The sequence below is a fragment of the Lepisosteus platostomus genome, chromosome 10, assembly GCF_059453375.1.
Source record: "Lepisosteus platostomus isolate fLepPlt1 chromosome 10, fLepPlt1.hap1, whole genome shotgun sequence".
NCBI lineage: Eukaryota > Metazoa > Chordata > Actinopteri > Semionotiformes > Lepisosteidae > Lepisosteus > Lepisosteus platostomus.
This window is the reverse complement of record NC_142620.1, coordinates 22,574,980-22,600,379: the sequence shown is the minus strand read 5'-3', so window position 1 is coordinate 22,600,379 and position 25,400 is coordinate 22,574,980. Positions and strand designations below refer to the sequence as shown.

Genomic DNA, 25,400 nt, shown 5'->3' with positions numbered 1-25,400 from the left:
ATTTTCTTTGCCTGGCTATTATTCGCACAAAGAAATTGAAAGACTGTGCCTATGTGTGTATCGTTGTTGAGTCTTCCAAATCTTCCCAAATGCTTTGGAAATGATGTTACGTCATTGCATAACGATATTAATGCCGTATGCGTTACAATATTAACCCAATCTGTGTTTACCTACACAATCCTCGAATCAAACAGATTGCAGTAACAGCCATACAAGAAGCGGGGGGAGTATTTAGCTACGCGTTGTACGTTTACTCATCCAGATTTACAAACACAGGGGAATGCCGCGGTCCCAAAGGTTCACACACTAAAGTCCTACCAGGAGACTGTGGCTTTATTATTGCAAGACACAATTGCAACGCCAGCCCTGATACTGGACATACACACAATCCCTCTCCGTTGTCTACGTTAGTGCTCCAGCCGCGCACTCGCGCAAATCCTCAGGGACAGCTCGTGTTTCAGCACAGCAGTCCTACACAGTGTCCCGCAAGAGCAGCAGCATGCGTGGGGTGGGTCTCGCCAATCCTACGCAATCTGCAGCACAGTGGCGATAAACATTCACAAAATGTGGTCAGGTAGCCAGATCTTATGTGTAGGAATGGAATCTCATTATCGTCTGAGCTACCTAGTTTCTGTAGGTCAATAACATATATAATGTGACTTGTATTGTGTGTTAAAGTACATAAGGCAGTTCTTTGGATAGCGAGTACGTGGACAGTAACCCCTGTGAACTAGGAGCAAAGTATTCATTCCAGGTGCAATGCGAAATTTAGGATTTTGAAGCACAAACACACTAGGAAAGGTACAGCACACTTGTAGACAATACAGGGCGCACCACGTAGTCTAAACGCTTTTCTTTTTCTCTCTGATTTGCATATAATTTGCTTTGCATTTTATGTGATTATATTAACTACACCTTCAAGTGTACACGGGGAATGATTTGTAAATAGGGTGAGTGCTCCCCAAGAATCGTCTAGTCATTACGAGATCGAACTTCTGTGGGGGTGTTGTTTCTGGTTAAAGGGGGTCATGTCACATGGCCAATATGAGTCAACCTACTTTTTTTTATCCATGAAGGACAGCTACAATAACCAATCAAACCAAATTCAGTGTAGGGACGGGCCTGAAGTATCGCCCCTTAACCAATCAAATAGCACATACAAAGAGGGGTTTATTTTTTCTTTTAAGCAAAGTTTTGGTTGTGTCGGTGCAGCACAAGGAACTGCCTATTTGCCATACGCCTCTAGCTCCGTAGCAGAACCAGACAGGCAAGGAGTCGGGCGAGTGAAAGGCTTGGGAGTGAGTGAGCGAGGGACCCGTCAATTCATCCATCCCAGTTGTTAAGGAAAATTGCATTGCAGCAACCGCGCATCGAAGAGGAAACGGGAATAGCAACCAAAAAAAACGAGATATAAAAATGGATCATTATGATGGAGAGGAAAATACCGATTACAGGCAGCAAGAAGACGACTGGGACAGGGACCTACTTTTGGATCCTGCCTGGGAAAAACAGCAGAGAAAGGTAAAACGATCCCTCTATTCATTTAACGCCTCATTGTAAGCAAGGAAGGTGCTTGTTGAGGGGGCGGCATCTCTAGTTGCAGCAGCACGGATGTTGCCTTTGCGGGTCTGACAATCAGCGCTGGCTACAGGAAATTGATACTTTCATCTATCAGGGGTTTAGCAGATTTTTAGCTGAACTGACGTCCAGTGAGGGAGCTTATTAAGCGATTATATACTGCGTATTTGCAAATTTATCAGTTGTGCCAAAGTAGAAGCTTCATCATACACACCTTCCCGTTGCAATAAATCGTTTTGCTGGTGCTTTCTACCAAATTCTCTCTTGTATGAAGTGTGCTATTAAAAAGCTGACCCACCGTATCAATTTCAGCTGAGCTGTAGACGGAAAGACAACGGCTTTTTTGCCGTTTATCGATCTACGCTGGAGTTCAGCGAGAATAAAATCGTAGGATTTGGGCAAGAGTAGAGCGTATTTTCCACACTTACAATGCTAACGTCACAAGCGCAGCAGTTCTGTCGGTGACAGGGAAAAGGCGCAGGAGAGGTTATCAGATGAACGTTAGATGAGAAACGTTTACACAAAATGTGGAAAGCATTGTTGTCTTCACAACGCAACAGATGTCAGTTACAAAAAAACATCGGAAACATCGACCGCAGAAGTTCTGCTACCTTCCTACGCACCTTCAACTTAAACTTGTTATATCGCTTTTAGTAACTGTGACTGCATTTCTTTCCACGAAACGCTACACGGTTCCCTTACTGGTGATCAAAGCCGTTATAATGTTTCAGGAAAGAATAGGAAAGCTGCGTTGACGGCCTAATTGAAGTCGAACGAAGGTCGGGAATGAAGCTATTATGTCCTCTTTCGATATTCGTTTCTGCCTTTTTTTTCTACTGACCTATAGGTTTTCATGGTGTTACCCGAGGGTCCGCATTTCCGTCTTTATTTTACACATCTACTTTAATGAGGCGTAAAGTTTTCCTCGCAAAGAATAAAACCCAATAGTTTAGGGCTCTCAGAAGAATTTAGCAGTTGGGTGAAATATTTGTCCTCTCGCTTCCACACTTTGGTATAAGCGGGGAAATTTTTTTTTTTAGTTCAGGAATCTGAGTGAGCGGTGTGGTTTGGGTTGGGCATGGCTGCGACTGGCTTGCCCAAAAATGGTAATAATCGGCCCCTCTTGCTCATGTAAGAACACTTTTTTTTTGTTCCCGAAAACATCGGCTTTTAATTTTCGAGATTATGTCATTAGAGAGCTACCGTGCGGAGGGAAAAAAAAACACAGAGGAGAACAGGTATTCGGAGTTCAAAATCAGAAGGTGCAGATATTATTTAAAGGTGTTGTCTCCAAATTCCGTCGAGACCGATCGGTGTGTATATCCGTTATAATTTCAAAGCAATTCAGCATTTCCTTTCCCATATTGAACCTCAAAAAAGGCTGGCAAATATTTACATTATTCTAAATATAGAATAGAAAAAAGGTTGGCTTTGCATGACTTCCCAAGATCACTGCATCCTAATTTTAAACACAATGTCAGTTGTGTCAAATGTCCATATAAAACTTCAAAGACTGCCCAGTATTTTCTGTGAAAATCTGAACAAAGCGTTTTTTTTTCTGAAATTGTTCTGAATTCAGACATGTTGTGCAATTAATGGGTAAAAGTGTAAGATTGTCGGATCAATAGGTCGTGCACCTTGGTTTCAGCTCACTGAAGACCACTGTGGAAGTCGGCAGGGAGACCTGGAAGGACAGGAACTGCTGTGGCTGTTGGAAGGGCAGTTCGATCAGGGCCCAGTCCGGACACTGAGGAATGCTTGTGTAACACTTGGAACTAAAGAGAAAAAGGCTGGGTTACAGATGTGAAGAGGGAAAGGCTGACTGGATTGAAGAGGGGGCAGGCTTTTTCAACTGTTTTCAGAGAGCAAGGCAGACTGGAACTAGTTCAGAGGGGAGGCAGAGAGTTACGGAGGTTGGAGTCGAAACGAGAGAGGAGAAAAACGAATTGGGGAGACTAGATACGTAGGTTGGGGTGGGGGGGAGGAGTGGCGGGTAGAAGGTTTTGAAATAAGGTTGCTCCATTAGTTATGATATAGTAAGAGGGAGTCAGTCATATATTTTCAGTGTAGAAGTTGGTAGAGAGCTTTAACTCCCATGCTTGAGAAGGCTTCCAAAACCCCATGTAAAATAAATCACTTCTGCAAAAGTTAAAAAGTTTTGTGAAAGGCAACACACCCAGGCGTTTAGGGATATAACAGTGTGTCAGGAACGCCCCTGGATGCATAGGGCTGTTTTTGCAGCCTGAGTCTGTTCACAGAGCCCTTTTGTGCCTCAGTACCATTTAACTGCATACACTAATCAATTCTACTTGACTTAAAGTCCTGCACGTTTGTGTAACAAATTAACAGCTCAATCCAGACGCTTTTTCCCCCTCTATTGTAAGTCCAGGGAGTGAATTAGCAGCCTCAGTTCTCATGAAAGACCACAACACACAATTATTTGCTGTCTTTTGGAGTGCCTGTGACTTTATTTTGCTTCCTGGTTGAGTCTTTGTCTTGAAGCAGACTCTAAGATGAGACTGTGAATCTGCAAGACGACATGTAATAAGACTGCCATCCATTGCTGGAAATGAACGGAAGTTTAAAAAGTTAATGGGGTTTGCGAATTCTGACTTTTGTTTATCTCCTCTAAAATTGTCATTCCTAGTCTTGTGGTATTACGAACAAAATGCAGCCAGTTTGGTCAGCCTGCATTGGAGGTCAAGTCCTCTTAAAGCCATAAAAACAGAATTTTTGTAAAGTAGAAAAAAAGAGTTTTAAATCAGTTTGTGCTGGATATTTAGAGGCAAGCATGTATCCTGTTTTCAATTAACATTATTACTATTAACATTTGTAGTCTAGTTCTATTACTTTGGCAAAGTGTAAGGTCTTTGTTTGCAAAATAAGGAAAAAAATGTTTATATATCATCATTTACTTAACATCTCTCGCTGATTATCAGTGGTTTCTTACTGGCAGCCCTCTGTTGTGATGTTGTAGTGTGTTTCTTTTTCACAATGTGATAATAGACACAATGATAGATTTCAGTCTAGCAGTTTAATTCCACTTGTAATTATAGTGTTTTTTAGCACTTAAATTTCCTCTCTACTGTGTGACTTTTCACAGGGCAGGACTTGCTTCTCACAGGGACGGTTTGTGAATATTGTGTAGGTAATGGACTGGGGTGTGGGCATTGTTTTCAGAGATCTACAGTAAGCAGGTATTGAAGAATGGGGGTATTCAGCAGGCTAAAAGTCAGTCCCAGGTGATGGTTTGAGCTGTCGGTTTCCTGCCCCCAACACACACCCTGCCCCGAACCGGGGGTACAGCCTGGGCGGGATGCCAGTCCATCACGGGGCACACACACACACAAGCATCCACACACTTGCATCAGGGCCAATTTTCCCAGACTTAACCACAGGTAGCGATTTAGACTCTGGTTTGCAGTGCTAACCATTGCACCACTATGCTGCTGCCCCAAAGCATCTCTCTCCCGATAAACACAGACCCAAAAATAAATTGAAATGGACTGCACTGAGATTCAGAACAGAGGAGAACAGGCTCTCCTTTGCTCTGTTTTTTTTTTAGCCTGGAGCAAACGGTAAATCTGCTTGGACGTAGGTTTTATCTTTTGATATTCTTGAGTTTCTCTCATTGCACAGCGCATGACAAGGGTACTTCTGAAACTGCTGGGTCATGAAAACCAAGAACAACGGAGCAATGAAATGTGGCATATTGGGGAAAATGGGATGATGGGGAATGCAGTTCCATGGGCTGCCTTTTAACTGTTGAATTTCATAAGTGTCTCAAACCCCTCCAACTATTCAGGAAAAAAAAACCAAGCAACTTATTAATTCAGCTAAGGCAGGGGTCTCCAATCGTGATCCAGTAGTACTGCAGTCTTAGCATGTTTTCCAGGTCTCTGTAAAGCAGTAGAGTTCTAAAAACTGGGAGAAGCTGTTAAATAAGTCCAGTTAAAGTGATAATATGTTTTATTCAGGTCGATCAGTCCACTTGGGCCCTTAAAATCTATAGAGACACTAGCCCTCTTGAACAATAATTGGGGTCATCAGACTTAAAGAGATCTGCTGGACAGGGTTGGGGAAATTCTGCTGTTTGTCTGCTCAAGGAGACCACCGTTTGAGTCAATAATCTTGTAGTTTGTTTGCAATATCTGACGCTCATTACATCAGCACTCTTGTGTGTTGTTGCCGTCTACATTCCCTATATTTTCTTCAGTACATGTGCCAAGTCGAGGCTGTATATCGTTTTCACTATACTATATAATTCAGCTCTTTGAATTGGCCAGTTTCATTTATGAAGTTATTACGCTTTTAAAAACCTCAAAGGCAACAATAACAGACACTTTAATTCCAGTAGCAGAAACGGTTTCCAATATTTACTAAATGCCAGGCAACTAATTAGGTTATAAAAAGTTCTTGTGGAAGTTCATATCTGAAGTGTAACAACATGAATCACTTTTCCACAGCTGTGCTCAAACTGTCTGGCTCTGTGGATATAGATTTCAGTTTGTGGTCTGTATTTGTATGCCAAACAGGGCACAGTTTTATAGAGCAGGGGTCTAAGAAAAACTTATATAATTATAATGACGGTATTTCTTAAAAAACATTTTAAAAACAGTGGACAAAACCATAGGATTCAGGTGGTGTGTAGAGAAAAGAAGAGAATATATAAACATGATTAGATTTGCACAAGCACAGTGTTTATCAATAGCATATATCAGAGGTAGGAAACCATTTTCATATCCTCAGTGTAGCATGGCTCTTTTTTATTTCAGTTTCTTAAATGTGCCCAGCTAGCTGTAGATTGCAGGAACAAACAAATGTTATGTGAAATCTCCAAGCATGTTCTGACTTGACTGTTTCAACAAAAATGCAACTGTCTGACATTTCCTCATCTGCAGAAAAGGAACATGGGCTTCCCTATCTGACTGCTGTGATCTGTCTCATTTCCTGTTGAACCTGCACTTACCTCGCTTTAGGTTAATTTTGCGTTGTCAAAGAGCCAGACTTAGTCTTTGTGTTCTTCAAGGCTTTTAAGAGATGAATGCTTAGGAAATTCAGAGAATATCTCAAGTGTCTAAAATTCCATTTAGTGTTCTCATGTTTGTCTCTTTCTTAGGTATCTTACATTCTTGTCAGGTTGAACTCTTTGAAAACGAGCAGACTGACCCACTCCTGCATACCTCCCAGTGAAGTGCATTGAGTAGTCCTGCGTGAATTAGGCAGCGTGAATTGTCCCACTTCTCTCCAGGAAGAGAGGAGATGGGTGCTGATTCCCTCTTTTGATTACTGCAATCATTTGGTGGCTGGTAGATACTAAAGATCTCTTTCTGATGTGAATTGAAGGAAAGAAACCATCAAAAGGATTAGACGGGGAGTAAATTCATTAATTTAAGGATCAGCCTCTTTACTCTAGACACACTACAGCAAGACAGAAAAAAAGGGCTTTGAAGTCTGAGTCCACTGGCTAATGCTTGTTTGAAGTTCAGAAAACGCATGTGTAGATGGTTTATACCTCTCTATGCCAGGATGGTACACTGGCAGTAGCAGTAAAAAAAAAATCTTAGTTTTTAACTCCTTTAACACTTTTTTTTAAATAAGCAAATGTAATTCTTGCCAGTTTCAAATTTAAAGACAAAGAAACAAAGGAAAAACAAACCAGTTGACAGATTTTTCTAACCTTGAGTAAGTAAGAAAACTAGAATCTGTTTGGAGTACTTGGCTCTGTTGAGCGTGGTGTCTGATTTTAAATGAGGAGGCCTGTGCTGAGAACGGGAGGGGAACGTGGGGTTGTAAATCCCTGCAAGGCCCAGGCCATCGATTCACTGCGCTCTCGAACTCTCGTCACGGCTGGCCGCCTCTGTCTCTTTGCGGCTGATTGATGGGGTCAGACTGCACATTCCTCTGATGGTCTGACCACATTTCTCAGGTATTAACAATACTGTAACGTTGATTTACTGACTGTGACCCACTGTTGGCTAATGAATGCACTCCATCTCTCCATGTGACTAAGGTTAATATGTTGGAAGTTTTATGTGTCTGGTCCCTGATCTGTAGTGCAGCAAGAGGGAGGGCACTGAGACTGCTTTTAAAATGAAGATGACCACTTGAGATTTCTCTACTACATAATTCCTTCAGAATATCCATATCCAAATTGTAAATTCCTTGCCTTTTAAGTGATAAATCTTCTCAAAGGTCATTTAATGTGAACGTCAAAGGAGCTGTGGTCAACTTTTGTTCATTACTGTTTGAACTTCATTATAAGTTCTCCTGTTCTCCTGATTTGGGCCAGTTGTGTATTATTCACATTTTGGCCCACAGTGTTCCCTGAGACTAGGTGGAATAAGGCTGTTGGCTGACTCCTCTGACCTGTCAACTTTTAATAATTAATAATTGCTTACACTTATATAGCGCTTTTCTGGACACTCCACTCAAAGGGCTTTACAGGTAATGGGGACTCCCCTCCACCACCACCAATGTGCAGCATCCACCTAGATAATGCGACGGCAGCCATAGTGCGCCAGAACGCTCACCACACATCAGATATCAGTGGGGAGGAGACACGAGTAATGAAGCCAATTCATAGATGAGGATTATTAGGAGGGCATGATTGTTAAGGGACAATGGGAAATATGGCAAGGACACCAGGGTTACACCCCTACTCTTTTCGAGAAATGCCCTGGGAATTTTAATGACCACAGAGAGTCAGGACCTCGGTTTTATATCTCATCGGAAGGACGGCACCTGTTTACAGTATAGTGTCCCCATCAATATGCTGGGGCATTAGGTCCCACATAGACTGCTGGCCCCACTAACACCGCTTGAGTCACATGATTTTTAATACATCATAGGAAACGCATCCTCTTATGCCGGCGTCACACTTCCCAACTTTTCCTAGGATTTTCAGTCGTAGCCTTCATTTACATAATCGTAAGAAAATCACAGCGGGTTGTAGAGAGTCCCAGCGTGCGCCCGTTACCATCAGCTGTGTAGTGTGACACCCCCGGCAACTCAGTCATAGTGCTAAGAACATCCCCTACAACTCTCTGTGACTCGCTCGGACAAAATCAAACTGGTGTGATTTTCTCGTAGCGAGTCGCAAGTTGTAGGGGTGGGCAGTGAGCCAGATGTGTACTTGTGAGATAATGTGCCCATTATATTATTTAAAGGTGTTGTATATTTTTGTATAAAAATTTTGTAAATTTGTTCTATATTTATGAAGAAGAACTATATTTTTGAAGATGTTTATTTGTGGAAAACAATGCCTCTGTTACATTTTTCAAGATGTTTACATGCTTGTTCTCCATGTTTGTTTACTTTCTTGCGGTGCTCCTCTTGTGCTCCACGTTGATTTGGCTGCCAAGATGAGGATCTCGCGGTACGTTCGTGGCGCATTACAAATTTGGAACCATGATAAAGTCGTGAGGGAGTCGTGTAATTAGTCACCCCCTGGAATTCCTAGTCGTATAACTTGACACCCTCTAGGACCAAAAACGCAGTGAGATTCAGAAACTGCAGTTGTTAAATTTGACGACTCATGTTCTCCAACTCGACTCCGGCTTTACTGAAGGTTTGATACCCTTTGAGGCCACAGCGGGCAATGTCTACCTGAGAGAACCCAGGCTGGCTAATCCCACTGTCCTTTCCTGGAGAATCCCACTGACAGTCGGCAGGTGACATGACCCAGACTCCCATGACTCTAATGTACTTGGGCAAGCACCTGTACTGGCTGAGCACCGCTGGAAGTACTATTTTGCATTTTGTAATCAGGATTTTGCAGATATGGCCTTACAAAGTCAGCCTTACAAATTTTGGATATTTGCCAGACTACTATTGTTAAGAATTAGTTGGGAGTGTAGGTTCCAAATATTTACACTCCAGAGCAAATGATACCAATTTTCCTCTCGGCTTAAGTCGTGAATGTGTGGACTGTGCACTTGATGTAAAGCTTATTTTGTTATTTAAAACCTCTTGGCCGGGCTAAACTTGCCATATGAAAGACTCGTAAGAATAAGATCTCAGATTCCGGGTCTCTAGAGGCATTTAAAATGGTGTTTTAAAGTTATGCAGTAAGTAGGGAGTTGATTTTTCACATCTAAATTTTCTGCAAGTTTGTTTGTAAGGTGTCATTCACTGTATTTGTATTTTCTTTTTAATTTAGGAGAGGGACTTTTTATAATGAGTGGGGGTTATATTTTAATGTATTACTTGCTGTGATTATTTATCAATAGACAACAAAGTCTAGTTAAAGTCAAACTCTCTGAAGCTCTCCTTTAAGATAAGGTCGGCAGATTTTAGTTCTGCTGAAACACTAACTTCTTGTTTGACATGTTTCGGTAGGGAACCAGGTCTTTTTCGAGCAAGACTGCATTTTAATATCTACACATTGAGGGAGACTACAGAAGAAGAGAAAAAAGCTGATAGAAACTGACTTTAACAACAAGGCCATTATATTTATTCCATCTTTCACTTCCAGCCAACTTAAAAAAACAAAAGTGAGGTCTTGAAAAGAGCACTTATGTTTTGCTGCTTTGTAAAACTAGAAAGAATATGCCTCAACTACACTTATTTTTGCTTCTTTCAACTGCTTATTTCTTCAGTTGTCTTTGTTTTTGCATTTGGGTGTCTAAGATGTGCTAAGCAAATGTCCTGGTTTGGAACAAATGCATCTTTTAAAGTAAAACTGAGAATAAATGTGAAAAAAATGCCCAACTTTAGGTGACAGAAAATAGAGAAATTGTCATTATTACTGTTTATTTAAAATTAATAATATGATGAAACCTCCAATCCTGTCTCTTCTGTCATGTGTGACTGTGTTGATTAATGGATAAAGCTGTAATATGGGGTCAGTCAACCTTGGTAACTGGTTTCCCTGCTGTAAGAACAGGACTTTGAACTTTAAGTAAGTTAAGAAGGAAGCAGATCCTTAAATTGCTTAATTAGCCCAGGGACTGCTGATGAATTCAATAATTAAGAGTTAGCTGGAGCAAAGACTTGATCTGGAATTGAAGGGTGACAAGCATTCCCCTGCTGTAGTGTATATTCTGTTTTCATTGGCTATTGCAAAACAGGAAAATGAGATTGGAAGATGGATACAAGATGGACATTGCAGTGATCAGTGTTGTCTTCTGATTGCATTCTCTGGAAGGGGTTTCTTCTAGACTTTGAAAGGACTAGGTGTCTTGAGTTCAGCCATATCCTTCTCCAGGATGAAAGCAACATGGAATGTCAATTTGAATTGAATATCTTGCCCTGCTTCTCACCTCTGAAGAAGAACGCCCTCCTTTCTGTAGCATTTACCCCTGATTGGGGACTTTTGTCATCTTTTGCCCAGAGGACCAGTTCACATGTCACTGGGAGCAACGCATTTTGAAACATTTCCGTTGCTTTGGGGAAGTGGTATTGCACAGGAAGGCATTCTCTTGCATTTGTGTAGATGATTTATGTTTAAAGATGTTTATGTGTCTCCGTCCCTCTCTGCGGCAATTTGTTTTTGCGGGAATGGGGCAAAGGGGGGCCTGTTGAAATTTACTGGCAACAGCTGTTGTGAGAACAGAGCGAAGGGTTGGTGTTACTTCTTCCTTTGGTAAGAAAAATGCAAATCATCTAGAAGTTGCGCATTAACACAACAAGATGTTTTACCACATGTGAAAAAACTTTCTCCTTAACTGATTTTTCATTGTGGTTGTCACTGGAATTTGTGTACCTTTTGGCATTTCAATGCTTTCTTCTTAGAATAGAGTTTTCCCTTCAGTGTAGGCTTTTTATGTGAACTGTCCCATTTTCAGCGGAGTAAGATGTGTATATCCGGCTTGCAGGTGCTGCTGTCTTTTGAAGGATTTTTTTTCCTGCAGAAGATGATCCTTAATTAAGAAATTACTGACCAACATAAAACAGCAAGCTGGACTCTTGAATTGAGACCAACCAAAACTGTGGGAAAATTGGCCATAGTGTGTATCCGTGTCTGTGTGTGCCGTGCGACGGACTGGCGTCCCATCCAGAGTGTATCCTACCTTGAGCCCGGAATAGGCTTGGCTCCCTCATGACCCCGAATGAGATGAAGTACTAGGGAAGGATGGGTATTGTTCTTCGAGTATTTCTGCTAGGAGTGTTATTTCCTTTCATGTTTATAAACTCTACTCAATAACACAATTGGAAAAAATAACCAAATAGTGTAGGGTTACATATTTATCTTTTTCTATTGTAAAAGCTTCGCTCAATACATGATCTTGATCACTGAAATTAAAGGTATACAGGGCTAATTTCTTTTCTTATACTGTTACACCTTGGCTCCCAGCATTGTGGTACTTAAGAAGCTGAATTCAGTTACCCATGTCCCTATCTTTTCATGTTCTCCGGTGTCTTTTGAGAGTAAGTAGCTTTTTGCTGAGGTTTCCACCTCCGTTCTAACATTCAGCGTACTGTTCTGACAAACTCCTTGTAATGCCATTCATTTCCAGGATTTCTTTTTAAATGAGCCAAGAGCATAAGGCTCAAAAAAAGTTTTTTTAAATGACCAAAACATGCTTTCTGGGCCTAGAGCCGTGAACAACAGTCAGTAAAAGAGCATAATCTCTGGGTGTCCTTTTTTTTTTTTTTTCAAAGCCCAGTCATTTTGGTGTTGCATGTTGTGCAGTTTTACAGCATTGGCTACTCGGAGCAGGACCACGAAGAAGATTTTGTAGAATTGTTCATTATTAATTATATACCCAGACACTTGTATTGCCAGCTTTGTCTTCACCTGTCTGTACATACCCAGGGAGAATGAGGAATGGCTCTTTCAGCCTTTTTAACCAGCTGTTTGTGTGTCTAATATTCTTTATCTTTGGTGGCACTAATAATAATAATTCCTTGCATTTGGATGGCTCCCTTAATGTGATGGATCTCAAGACATTTTTCATATAGGAGGGAGACCACTACTACACCACACCCACCTTGTCAGTCTGTCCCAGTGACCCCAATACTCAGGAGAGGGAGAAATTATATGGGGAAGTCAGTGGGTGAATTGAGTGGCCTCGATAGAGAGTACAGGGTTTAAAGACTCTACTATTGAAGACAGTGTCTTGGAATCTTTAATGACCAAGTAGTCAGGGCCTACTAGAGGAGTGGTGTAAACATTTTGGTTCAGAGAGAGAGTGACACTTGGTGACCCAACAATATCACTTGGAGCAGCAGCCTGGATTTCCTTAGGTCTCCTATCCCAGTACTGAACAGGCCCAGCCTTGCCTGAGTTCTAAATTCCAGTGCAAGCAGGCTATAAAGTCATAACGCTGCAGTGACTGTCATTGTGGTAGAACTGATCGCATCCCTTTGGTTATTGTTTCTGTGAAGCTTTTCAAGGATATGAAACTGTATCTGTGACATCTGATACAAATTCCAAATTTAGTTTCATAATGTTACATGAAAGTGAGTAAAAAATAAGTAACACTTTGTACAGATATGCCAATTAGCTGAGTACTAATGTGAATTCCAAATTCTGTTAGTTTGTTTTTTGAACATTTTACCAGCTTGTCAGTTTGAGAAATGGAGGTTGTCGCATTAGGGCTAGGGTTAGCACTTTGTCATTTATGAGGAATGCATGAAATAATTGAATAATCATTCAGATGCAGAGTACAGTTAAATTTGATAAGACAGCTTATAGCCTATGTATTTATTTTCGTGGTATTAACATTTGGTATCTTCCAGTATTGAATTTTGGTGAGAATAAGTTTGTAAGTTTGTAAGCCAACCCCAGACCATGGTTGTGTGATTATTTCTTCATCAATACAGGGATGTCCTGAAAGTCTCTAGTGTAAATTGTTAATCGCTGAACTCCATGCCTTCCCTCCCCGTTTAAGAATGTCATCCACAATAACCAAATTGTACCTACTGCTCTGTCGGACAAAGAAGCTTTCAAGACCACATTGGAAGAGTGGGAGGAGATGCAAAATCCACTAGCACAGTCTTTTAAAACAATGAGCTGCTGAACCTTGAGCTTTTCTGAGTGAAAGCTGTTTAAATACCTGTGTGTTAAATACACACCTGAGATCATGGGCACAGCTGACGCAGGAAAGGTTCAGAAGTGAGTGCAGGTGTTTACTCTTCTAGATTACAAAGGAAACTCCGGCTCCAGGCGTCCTGGTGTGAAGACACTGAAAAGCCTGGTCCTTACAGCACAAATAGTCAGTTTTGTTACCGTCTTCTTTTGGTCCTTTTGTAATTATGTTCCAAATTAATCTGATGGTTAGTATTTCCCTGAAGGGGTATTAAAAACCTGGGCAGCATGGTGGCACAGTGGTTAGCACTGCTGCCACACAGCGCTGGGGACCTGGGTACAGTTCCTGACCTGAAGTGCTATCTGTGTGGAGTTTGTATGTTGGTGTCCCCGTGTTTACATGGGTTTCTTCTGGGTGCTGCAGTCCAAAGACATACTAGTAGGCTAATTCGCTTCTGGGAAAATTGGCCCTGGTGCGAGTGTGTTCATGTTTGTCTGTGTGCCCTGCAATAGACTGATCTAAACTACAATAATACAGCATCATCTCTCATGGGACAGCAACTTGAAAGTCTCATTTGTCAGTTCAGGGATGTTATCTTGTTAAACAGGTAGAACTGTATTCTAAACTTTCAGTGCATCTGCTGAGGCTCTTATCTGGTGACTGTAGGTTTTGTATTTGGGATATAAGACTTTGGCATTTCAGGGGCATGTACAGTATTCTGTAGGACAGTCTTATTGCTTCTTCAAGATAAAGAAGGTGAGTAGGTATTTTTATTAGGCATTTTGGGATGCTCGTTATGGTGCGGTCCTGTAACAGATGGGGAAGAACGTGGCGAATTATGGGAAACTGCAGATATTAGTTCCTTTTCGAAGGAGTTTAAGGTTTAAGTTTAAGGCTTTCCTCTGGGGCTGGGGGGAGGGGAGTCACTGTTCTCTCACACCAGCAGAACACAAGCAGTAAAGTAGAAGAGGTCATTAGTGTCACAATCAGGTGGGTTACATTATATCAGAACAAATTGGTTCAGTGTAGCATAGTGTAATTCCAGCCATAATTCCTTGAGAACAATTTTGCTTCTTTTCTCATTGCTATTCCTCCTGCATTTGTGCTGCTGTCATTATTTCCTTGGCTGCGTAATTTGAAGAACAGCGGTGTGGCACGGCGCCCATCAGAGACCCCGAACGAAGTGAGCCATCCTGTCTCGGCAGCAAAGGGGTGGGCGGTCTGGTGGGTGGCAGGGGATTGACAGCGAGGAGGCTGTGCAGATTGGAACGGGTCTGTGATGCAAGGATTGAAATATTTCAAGGATTCTTGTGAGAGCTGAGCTGCCGACGGATATTTTCACTTAATACCCAGGGGATGATTCTGCACCAGTCTGGGGGGAAAAAAAAAAAAACATCTGAGAGCATTAAACGTCAAACAAGCTGTGCAGAGAATGTTTTGAAATTTCACATGGGGGGGATGGATTGAAAGAGTAAGGGCCCATTGTGGGCTGTTTGAAGTGAAAGGTGTGTGTGGGTTGGGGGGTTATAGAACCAAAAGACAAACGTTTTTCTCAACCAGACTATTATAAGTATTGAGAAAGACCAGTGGAAAATTCTTTGACGTAATTTGAAAACTGGGTAGTGATCCCCATACTTTGTCATATCTTTGGTACAGATATAATGTTAAAGTTTCAGAATCATGCAAGGCTGCATTGTATGGTGTTTAGAAAAGGGCAAATGATCTTGTTACATGGAAATATTCAACAACACAGACATGTTGATTTAAGGCTTGCAAAATCATGAGAGGGACTGAAAATTGAATTTACTATGTTGAATCAAACCCCAGTTTTGACAACTTTATCATCTCCTTAAATTTCCTGGGTTGTTTGATCGAAGGAATGTTAGCTAGCAACCCAGGGCGGAACCCTAGATCTGGAAGTGGAGCTGTGTCTGGAACTGATAGTCCAGCTTCACTGGAAAGAACTGACAGTTGTCAGCGTTTATTGTTGATGGCGATTCCCTATAAAAATCAAAACGGGGCTGCAGGATTGAACACCATGTTTGCTGAAGACTTTTAGTATACATAAAACCTTCTTTTCCCTACGTCCCAATCCAAGTGCTGATCTTCCCACTCGCTTCCACACAGAGCAGTAGCTTATATACTTACCCCCACTATGAGAAAACAGTATCCATTGAAGCTGAATGTCTCTCTCTCCCTGTGCTGAAGTCTTTCATATTATATGGCTTTGGCTCAATGATGTAGTCTTTTAAAATCTTATGATTTTAAAATGTTCTTCTCGTGCTCCCAAGAAATGGATCATCCGGTAATGGTGCCCACTTACACATAAGCTGAGGTCTGTGATCCTGGTGTTGCAGGTTCAGGTCCAGGGTGTGTCGCTAGCCAGCTATGACCAGGGTTTCTCAAGTGGCATGGTGTTGAGGCATTGGGTTGAGCCGGCAGGGTGCTGTCAGCTCCCAGTGCTACAGCGATCCCTGTGGGATGTGTCTCTCCTCGAAACAGCACTGAACCTCCTCAATGACGTGTTAATAAACCAGTTACAGACCTGGCTTGCCAGTGAGTGGGTTGCAACGGTTAGTCTACGCTTCTCCTCCCCCGTCGAGAGAAGGCCCCACTGGGTCTTCTCCGTTGGGTGGGAGGATAATAAATAACTGGCATTTGTAATGTAAAAAAAACCTAATCTGCTTCTGACTCCATAAAATCTTATTTCCAGTCATATTTTAAGTTAATCTTTTAGTAGGTTGGAACTTCTTCCATCTGCCAAGGCAACAGAGCATTGAATTCAAATGAGCACTATGAACGTTTTGAACAGTGAGCACATTGTGACTATCGGCAATTGAGAGAAGAGTATATGGAGGTAGAAGAAGCATACAGAAGCAGTAAGTAGGACGGTTTGGTGAAGGAAGCATCAGTTAAGAAGCTGAGGTATATTGGTTTGTAGTTCACTGACTAAACCCCTCTGAAGCACGGCAGGGTGCAGACTGCTGCCTGGCGCCCAGTCAGTAGCAAAATCTGGATCCGCTCCCTTGGCAGCAGACCTGGAGTGGGCAGCTGTAGGCTGGGGATCTGCAGGCTTGCCTTTTTGCTTCCTCTTTTATTCTAAAGTGCTTGTTTGCCTTTTTCACAAAGTGCCGGCAGGAGTCACAGAGGCAGCGAAGTGCCCTGGGCCTGGCGCCGGGGCTCACTGAGGGAAACCGTGCAGGCTGCAGTGAGACTCGGATGGTGGAGCGGAGTGCCTGGGCCGAATACCTGCACACGGTCACTCCAGAAGATGGAGGAACACCTCTTTCCGATTCTTTGCGCTTTTGAAAATGAATAAATCCTTGGTATTTGTGGAATGTGGTCGTTATCCATAGAGGCTGAACTCATCTACTTTTTTTAATAAAGCACTTAAAAGTAACAACTTGAAAACAGTGTCTTGGTACCTTAACTCAAAGGCTCTTTCTACAAATTCTTAAACGAAAGTGCTACCTGTGGTGTTAATGCAGAATTATAAATTTACTAGAACAGAGCCTTAGATTCTAACTAAACAAGCTAGCACAAGGTTTAGAAGTTATTTGTTCTGCAGAGTCTCTGGTGTTTCTTCCCGGGTGTATATATATATATAGGCCTAACCAGACAGCACAGGGCCAGAGAGTCTAAAACCATTGTATGAAAATGCATTTGTTGCTGTTTACTTTTTTGGCCCTTTGGTTTCTGTTTGCTAATTCTTATACAAATATTTAATCCCTTTGTTGCTCTAAAGGATGACAGAACATCCTTTAAAGGAATTTCTGCGGGCTTGTGATATTTGACACTAGGCTGAGGTAATCCAGTTCCGATTACCTCACAGGTCAGAAACATCCATTCATCTGGAAGAGGTGAAGACACTGGGGTGGCAGCAGAAAGCTACATTGGAGTAATACTTCAATCCTCTCTTTGTGGTAAATGAAGGCTAACCTTAAATCCCACCTACTAAAGCTGGTGTATCCTGTCTTGGCTGCTTAGTAAGAGCAAGATCAGATTATCAAGAAGAGCCCCATCTGATTAGAATAGTGTGGATTTGCAATTTTTATTACCTTATGACTCCTTTGCCCCTGTGACAGTTTGCCTCTTGAAGATCTTATATCTTCAGTCCAGCTCAGCTTGGTTTCCAGGTGTGAGTCTCGGGTATTACGGATTCAGTCTTGACCTTCTTTTAGACAAAATTATGTAAATTTGACAATGACTGTGTAAACTCCAGTGCTGACATAACAATTGCTTGGTTGTAATGCCTGGTTATTCAAATAGGCTAAACGGATATCAGTGAGACATTGCACTGCCTTTTCTATTCCTTTCTCTAGGGAAAGTAAGCAGAGTTTTTGTGACCTAATGATTATAAGGATATTGCTAGAAGTCCTTTAAAGCCTCTGCAAGAATTGGTGATTTTTGCATAATCTGATGAGATACACTAAGGCTCGGGGATAGTTGTGACTGCAATATCTTCATTCTAGTGCAACGATGTTCTTTTATGTGAAGAGGTAACCTAAAATGGAACATTTTAGCTGTGTTTACACCAGTATTCATAGGTTCTGCTAAAACATAACAATTACAGTTTTGATACACATCTTAGTATTTTGTTGGCCTTTGTCTTTTTTCTCTCTCTCAGCTTGGCCTTGTTTAAATCTGTGATGGGTCCACATTAATACTCGGGTACTTCCTGCACTTGCTGTTGTTCAGTACTCTCTGTGTGTTGAGGTGTTCCATGTGCTTCTGGGGTCAATCCAAAAAAGAGGATTGCGCAAATGGAAGATCAAATTCTTGAGCCAAATTTCTTCATAATCGGAATGTTCAGCTCCTTAGTATGTGGCTGCAGGATCCAGGTGAATTCATTTTCATTCCTCAAAAAAACAACAACTTTTTAATCCAAAATATTTCATTTTTGTTGATATTTTTAGATGGTAACAAGTCAGTGTTGGGTACACTGAACTGATGTCCTAACAAGAGAAACTGCAAACCTTCATTTTACTCCAAGAGGTTTTTGCAGTCTTTACCCACAGGAAAAAAATGTCTCCGTTTCCAAAGTAAAAATTAACCCATTCCTATTACTTATTTGAAAGGATGCTTGGATCTAGCGTTGATTTCAGTGTTGGTGGTTTATACATGTGGATGAGAGTAACTGGCTCTCGGATATCCCAAAGTGCAGATACTGAAATGAGCTGCATTTTTGATCTTTTGTGAAACGAGGAAGGAAGTAGAACACCATATTTCTAAGTAGTGATTTCAACAGATTTATTTAATGAGCTTACAGGTGTGTTTTTTTTGGAGGGTTTTCGTTAAAAAAATCCTTTGAGTTTTGAGGTCCAGATTGGGTTGCAAACTCTGCTTCGAGGGCGCCTGCTCTCTGCCATGTGTGCGGCGAGGCCGAGTCTCTGGGAGATGCAAAGCATATCCTACTGTATGTGTAGGTTCAGCTTTTCTGGTTGCTATAGCAACGGCTTTGAAGACCAGCAGCATTTGCACAGGAGAGAGCACATTTAGCAGAACACAGAAAGAGTGCAAGACAGTATGTTGTGCCAGTAAGAGACCACTGTAGGCATACTTGCGTTAATGCTTTGCTACGGCCTGTTTGTATGCAAAACTGGTATACCTGCCGTGTCTTTGTTCCAGTTAGTCTGCTGGCTTCATTTGTTTTCTGTTGGAACGGATAAGTCGTTCAATGTTAATTGGGTTGTAGCTCGTGAATGACGCTGACCGAAGTCACTGCAACGTTGAGGTGAAGAGCAGGTGTGAACAAGCACTTTATGCACTTTAGCACTTCATGCGATGAAAGGCCGAGAGCGAAAAGCAATTCTTCACCCACTTCTTTATATCTTTAGGTTTGGCCTGTTAGACCTGGTCAAATGCCAAACATATACTGTGTCTTGAAATTAATATTTGTGGGAGTGTCAAACTGGAATAATAATATTGATAAACAGAAATAAATCTGGGAAAGGCAAAATTGAAAATTGAATTTGGTTTTGCTTCCTGCTATGACCAATTCCCCCAATGACCTTAGTTTCACAGGAAATGCAGCCCAGGCCTGACAATCCTTATGGATTGTTGTCATGGAAGCTATTATTTAATTGGCACTATGGGAAAAAATATATCTGATGCAATATATATATATAGCGCAAACCAGTATAGAGCCTGGAAGATTTTTCTTTCCAATATACCACAAAGGAAACTGCAAAATCTGTCACACTAAGAGTGTTTTCTCAAGTCCCCTTAACAAAATACACAAAATGAAGAAACGTTTACTTGGCAGCACTTTGACATTGGCATGCAATAAAAGTTGTATTATCTGTAGTCTTTTGCTTACATAACTTTTTTTTAGTTAAGTTGTGCAACAGTTTTCTGTGACTGTAGTTTAAAACATTTCTGCAGTTCTCATTAGTTCTCAGTAGGAAACATCCACAGATATAACTCATCCCAATCGTGCAGCGCCAGATTTTTATTTTATTTTATACCCAGCAGAATTGGGGGATATTGGTGAAACATACTCTTTGGGAAAAGGGGAAGGAGTGGGGAAAAATGGTGCCCCTTTAGAAACGGTTTTTTTTCTGTCTTTCCCGTCAAGCTACGCCCTGTCTTTCTTCCATAAAGCGGCTGACACAGTGAGACACACTCAGCCTGTGACTGGAAGCTGTGCAGCTAAGCACATCTGCACCACGAGTGTAGGACTTCCTTACTGGCTGCTTGGGAGAGGGAGGGAGTGAAATCTGATAGTCCTCAGCTTGGCAGCCTCAGATCTACAGAAAACCTATATTTTTAGAGAACTGCTTTCGTCCTTTAGTCTTGACTTCTATTTATTTTTTCCCGCTTTGTCACTTTAGGTCAACAGATGTGTAAAACCCAAGGCCACAACAGCTCTGCAAGCAGAAACGGATGATTTTTGACGGTGATGTCATTGCATCAGCTGATGCAATCATTCAGGATATTTTTAGTTTCTGGGGTCAGAGCATTGCAGGTGGCATGGTGGCACAGTGGTTAGCATTTCCTACCTCACAGCGCCGAGGCCCTGGGTTCAATTTCTGTGGTGCTGTCTCTGAGGCGTTTGCGTGTTCTCCTCGTGCTCGTTTGGATTTCTTCCTGGTGCTCTGGTTTCCTCCCACAGTCCAAAGACATACTGGTAGGTTAATTGGCTTTTGGGAAAATTGGCCCTGGTGTGCGTTTGTGTGCGAGTGTGCCCTGTAATGAACTGGCGTCCCATCCAGTGTGTACCCTGCCTTGCACCCCTTGGTTGCCAGGACAGGCTCTGGCTCCTCTGTGACCTTGTCTTGGATAAAGTGGTTAGAAAATGGATGGAGGGATGAATGGTTAGCAAAGCTTTGCAGTGAGAGAGCCATTGAGCAACTCCCATGTTAAGGATTTCAGCTTGTGCGTTTCTGTTTGGATGAATGGATTTCCTGAATATTGAGCAGCAGTTAGAAGCTCCACAAATTATGGAGATGCATTTTTGGTTTTGAACTATTTGTAGATTACAGGGCTTAGACTATTTGGAATTTGAAAAGCAGTTGCAATATGAATTTTGCTTTCAGTTTTATAGCTTTTTATCTTTAAGTACATTTGGCTGCTTTTTTGTATCCAAAACATATTTGCACCCATGTATGCAGCAAGACATTTCACTGAAAAAATGCGACTGAAGTTCCTGGCTTGAAAGAGCCACAGAAGTCTGACTGTTCCTCCACACTGCAGTCTTATTGTGTTGTGTGAACGATTTAATATATTCATTCTACTCTTCCTAAGCATCTCCTTCTCTGTTTTACCCAGTGAGGTATACTGCCTGTCTCCTCTTCCCTACAGCAGTTTGAAACACATGGAGGGCCTGTTTTAAAGGTTTTGCTCAGGTGGTGCCTTTCTACATGCTTGCCAGATGTGAGCCGTGCATGTGCAGTTGCTCTCTGAAGTTTTATTGATCTTTAAGCCAGGCTTGGAGCCGCGCTGTCCAGATTAGGAAGGAGGAAGAGTTGGAGTTGTCTTGCTCAGTGATGGAGGAGCTGCTTGTCAGAAGTCAGGCTAAATGAAGCACTGAATCGAAAGTTGCACAATGAGCCATCTTCTCATTATAAAATGCTGTCATCGATGCTCAGGACATATGGAAATGTATTATAATCACAGAAATTTCTCTTGCAACAAAAACCAAAAACGCATTTCAGTCAGACCTGTGGAAGATGCCTCCTTTTCAGGTTATGAGGAAAGTTATTGATTTGATCTTTAGTCTAGGACCGCCACAAAAATAATACATTTATTTTTGTCCTGGAAGTTTTGTTCTTGACCGTAAGTATCAAACAGTTGTAGGAATCTGGGAAAACTTTTGGTAATGGCCTCTACTTGCCAATAACAAACTCAATACTTTTCTCAAAGAGTCTGTTATTTAGTTCAGATGTCTTTTTTTGCAGTATAATGAACAATTTTGAAACCAATTTGACTGATTTTTCATATACTATCTGTTTGTTATAGAGCTGGCTCGTATTCTACTTGTCCACTGCAGTAAGTGAAAGGTACTTTTATTCTAGACTGATTTTTGAAGCAGAGAAAAGCTAAGTCTCAGGAGAATGGTAATTTGTTTAAGGTTGCAAGATTTTTTCATTGTTCTGTTAAAAGGTTTGATTTGAGGTGTGACACAATGGCGCAGTGGTTAGGATTATTCATCACAGTGCTGGGGCTCTGGAGCTGGGGTGCAATCTGTTTGGAGTTTGTATGTTCTCTCTGTGTTCCTGTGGGTTTCGTCCAGGTGCTCTGGTTTCCTCCCACAGTCCAACATCATAGCTGAATTAGCTTCTGGAAAAATTGGCTCTAGGTGTCTGTGTGCATCTGTCTTCCCTGCGATGGACTGGTGTTCCTTACAAGGGTGTACCTTGCCTTGTGCTCGTTGTTTGTCATGAACTGCCGATTTGGGGGAAAAAGCAGTGGGCAGATGGATAGATTTCCTTTGAGTTGGTTTTATCTTTCTTGATATGTTTCAGAGTGAAGAAGGCAGATACTGAAGGTACAGAAATTGGTTTAGTCACCTCATTTGTGTCTTTCTCTTAGATGTAGTTCCACATCATAAAACCCCATGGAGCGAAGAGGTCATATTTGGGCAGTAATGAGAGAAGACAGTGAGTTGACTCCTCTATTGTTTGTATTGTATAGGATAGGTTGAAATTTGTATATACATACACTTATAAAGCGCTGTCTGGCCTAGTGGTATCTCATGCTGGAATGCAGCTACAGAAATGGGCTAGAGTGTTGAAAGCTGTTTTCCTGTGTCAGATACTGTGCCAATATATGTCAGCCCCCCCCCCCCCCGCCTTTGGATGCGAGCTGGGGGTACTCCTTGTTCTTGGAAATGGAACAATGTGAGCTGAAGGATTGTACAAATATGGGCCCGACGGTGAAGCAGGAAATGTTTTGTGAGCTTGGCTGATAGAGTTGGAGAGAGAGCTTGACAGGCCAGAGTATGGGATAGAGATAGGAGGAACGCTGGCAGTCTTCTGAAGGGAAGAGAAACTTTGCAGTTTCCTATAGATTATTCCCTCTTTTTTTTCCTTTAATGTCATACAGTCAACTTTTAATTTCATTATCTGTTATCCTCAACCTCTCATCTGTTCCTCCAATGGACTAGGCTTTTTAATGAGCTCTTGACCTCAGTGGTTTACATCCTATTTCAGCTCTGTTATTGAGAGGCTGAGGGAGATTTATGACCCAGGAACCATCTTCAGGTGATCATTGTGAGCACAACACTTTCCCAGCTCAGACACATCTAGAATGATTTTTTTTTCATTTTCTCCCACAATGGGGAAAAACTTTGAAGTTGAGTGTCCAACCCTAGACCTGTTAGTCATCTAGTTCACTAGTTTTTAAAGGTGGTAATTATTGAGGAATCAAGCGAGTTATCTGTTCAGTTAAGAATTAAGATATCTTGTCCTTTATAGTTGAACAATACATAGATTTTAGTCCTAAAAAATCTCTAATTGATCAAATCGCCTATTTAATTGGTCACAATAACATAATTCAATACCTTTAGAACATTGTGATTTAAAAGGAACCTACAAACCCTGCTGGACTGGGGCTCTCCAGGAGCAGGGTTTGAGGTGCCTGCTGTAAATGAACATTGTGCTCAGAATGTCATTTGCCCTTACCAGTGTTATTTGCAAGAGTTGAGAGCAGGAGAAAAGTTATTTCCTGACATCAAAAGAGACTTACTGATAAAATCAGTTTTGGCAGCTACATTTTTGTGATGCTCATATCCAGAAGTGAGCAGTCCTGGTCCTGGAGGGCCAGTGTGTCTGCAGGTTTTCTAAGTCTCTTCTAATCGCCATCACCTGATGAGCTGGGAGAAGCTGTTCAATTGGTCCCATTAAGCCAAGCGTGAGCTAATTTAGGTTGAGAGCTGAGTTGAAATGAAAAAATGCAGACAGCCCAGACACTCCACAACCAGTATCGCTCGCCTCAGCCCTAAACTTTGATATAGGAATGTGCCTTGGTGTCTCATTTTACAATTACAAGATCTTGAACCATAGTGCAAAAAGCGCATCTATGCCAAGTCAGTCAGAAAGGAATCTCGGGGGTTGAAATGTGTGAAAGCAGTTGGATAATGTAGAAAATCACCAGTGAGCAGCAAGCAATTCCACTCTAACCTTCATTTTAGTAAGGTTTGCCTCTTTTTATGGTTTAACGAAACATATCCGTGATGGAAAGACTGTAACCACAATGTTATAAACATAGGTTTAGCTAGTTAATGTTAAGTTGTTAAAAAATGTTGAGTAATTTTGAGTTCAAAATAGCTACAGAGAAGGAAGAGCAAATATGGAGCTTTTAAAGTGATATGCTGTTTTTATTTTACAACCCTGTAGGCCTTAAATGCAAATTACAATGGCAGCACATAAGCTCTGCCATTTTAGGCAAATGGAGTTAAAAGGTGAACGAATGTGGTTATGATATAAATGACTATCAGCCCCCGGCCAGTCTGGATTAATTTGTTTTTTGGATGATATTGACAGGGTCCATATTACGTTACCGTTTGTGGAAGGTGACAGTAAAATGTCCTTTGATGATGAAGGTCACTTTCTGGTTGGTCTTTGTAGGGGTAGATCATTAAATGAAAAGTGATTAATTCATTGGTGTTATATTGGTTAGATTAGTTTCAGTCAGTATACTTAAGTACAGCTTAAAAATTTTTGTTTTGGAACCCATGGCAAACAGTGGTCAAGAGCATGAATATCGCATAGACTGTAAAACAGGATATTGGAAAAAGTTGAAAAAATTGAATTGAGAGGTAGTAGACAGATGTATAAAAATAGGCTGCCATTTTACTTGTGTTACTTAAAATTCTTTTTAGTAGTACGTGGTTTGTGGTGTTGCTTAGTCAGAGTTGAAACTGCTCTCTTCTTTGCGTACGTGTTTTACGAGAGCTTCTGTACATCATTTTGAAACCTCTTCTCACTACTTAACCAACCTCTAATAAGTACATTTCACAACTGCGCCAACATTAACATTGACACCCCAAAAGGCAGGGGGTGTTCTGGTGAAATTTCTTGAGCCATTTTGGTTGTGTGGCCTTGTGTCCGATCACAAAGGATGTAGGATGACATCTCCTAATATCTGGGCCTCACTACAGGAGGCTGTAGACCGTTACAATCTGGAAACCCATCAGTTTCTCAATATTTCCAGCAATGATCAAAAGGCACCTGACATTATTTTGAAATACTTGAGCAATATTCTTCAGCTAACAGAATGACTATAGTTTTATCCTGTATATCCTGCTTTTCAAAATGATAATTAGTGCTGTGTCACTTCATACCAAGGTATTCCTTTTAGTTCCTACACTTCCCTTGTTTTCTGAAGCATAGGCTTTAAGTGTGG

The 25,400-nt window shown here is 41.4% G+C and overlaps 1 protein-coding gene across 5 annotated transcripts in view; it reads left to right on the top strand.

The window, feature by feature from the left end:
• The first annotated feature begins 1,188 nt into the window (after positions 1-1,188).
• Positions 1,189-25,400, top strand: part of actn1 (actinin, alpha 1) — a 67,293-nt gene continuing 43,081 nt past the window's right edge. For 4 of the 5 annotated variants that reach the window (XM_088648824.1, XM_088648822.1, XM_088648823.1 and 1 more), the window contains exon 1: positions 1,189-1,521. In XM_088648824.1, the coding sequence (XP_088504950.1) occupies positions 1,417-1,521 (105 nt within the window). In that variant the 5' untranslated portion in view covers positions 1,189-1,416. The remainder of the gene's footprint in view (positions 1,522-25,400) is intronic. The other variant, XM_088648821.1, reaches the window with a different exon arrangement.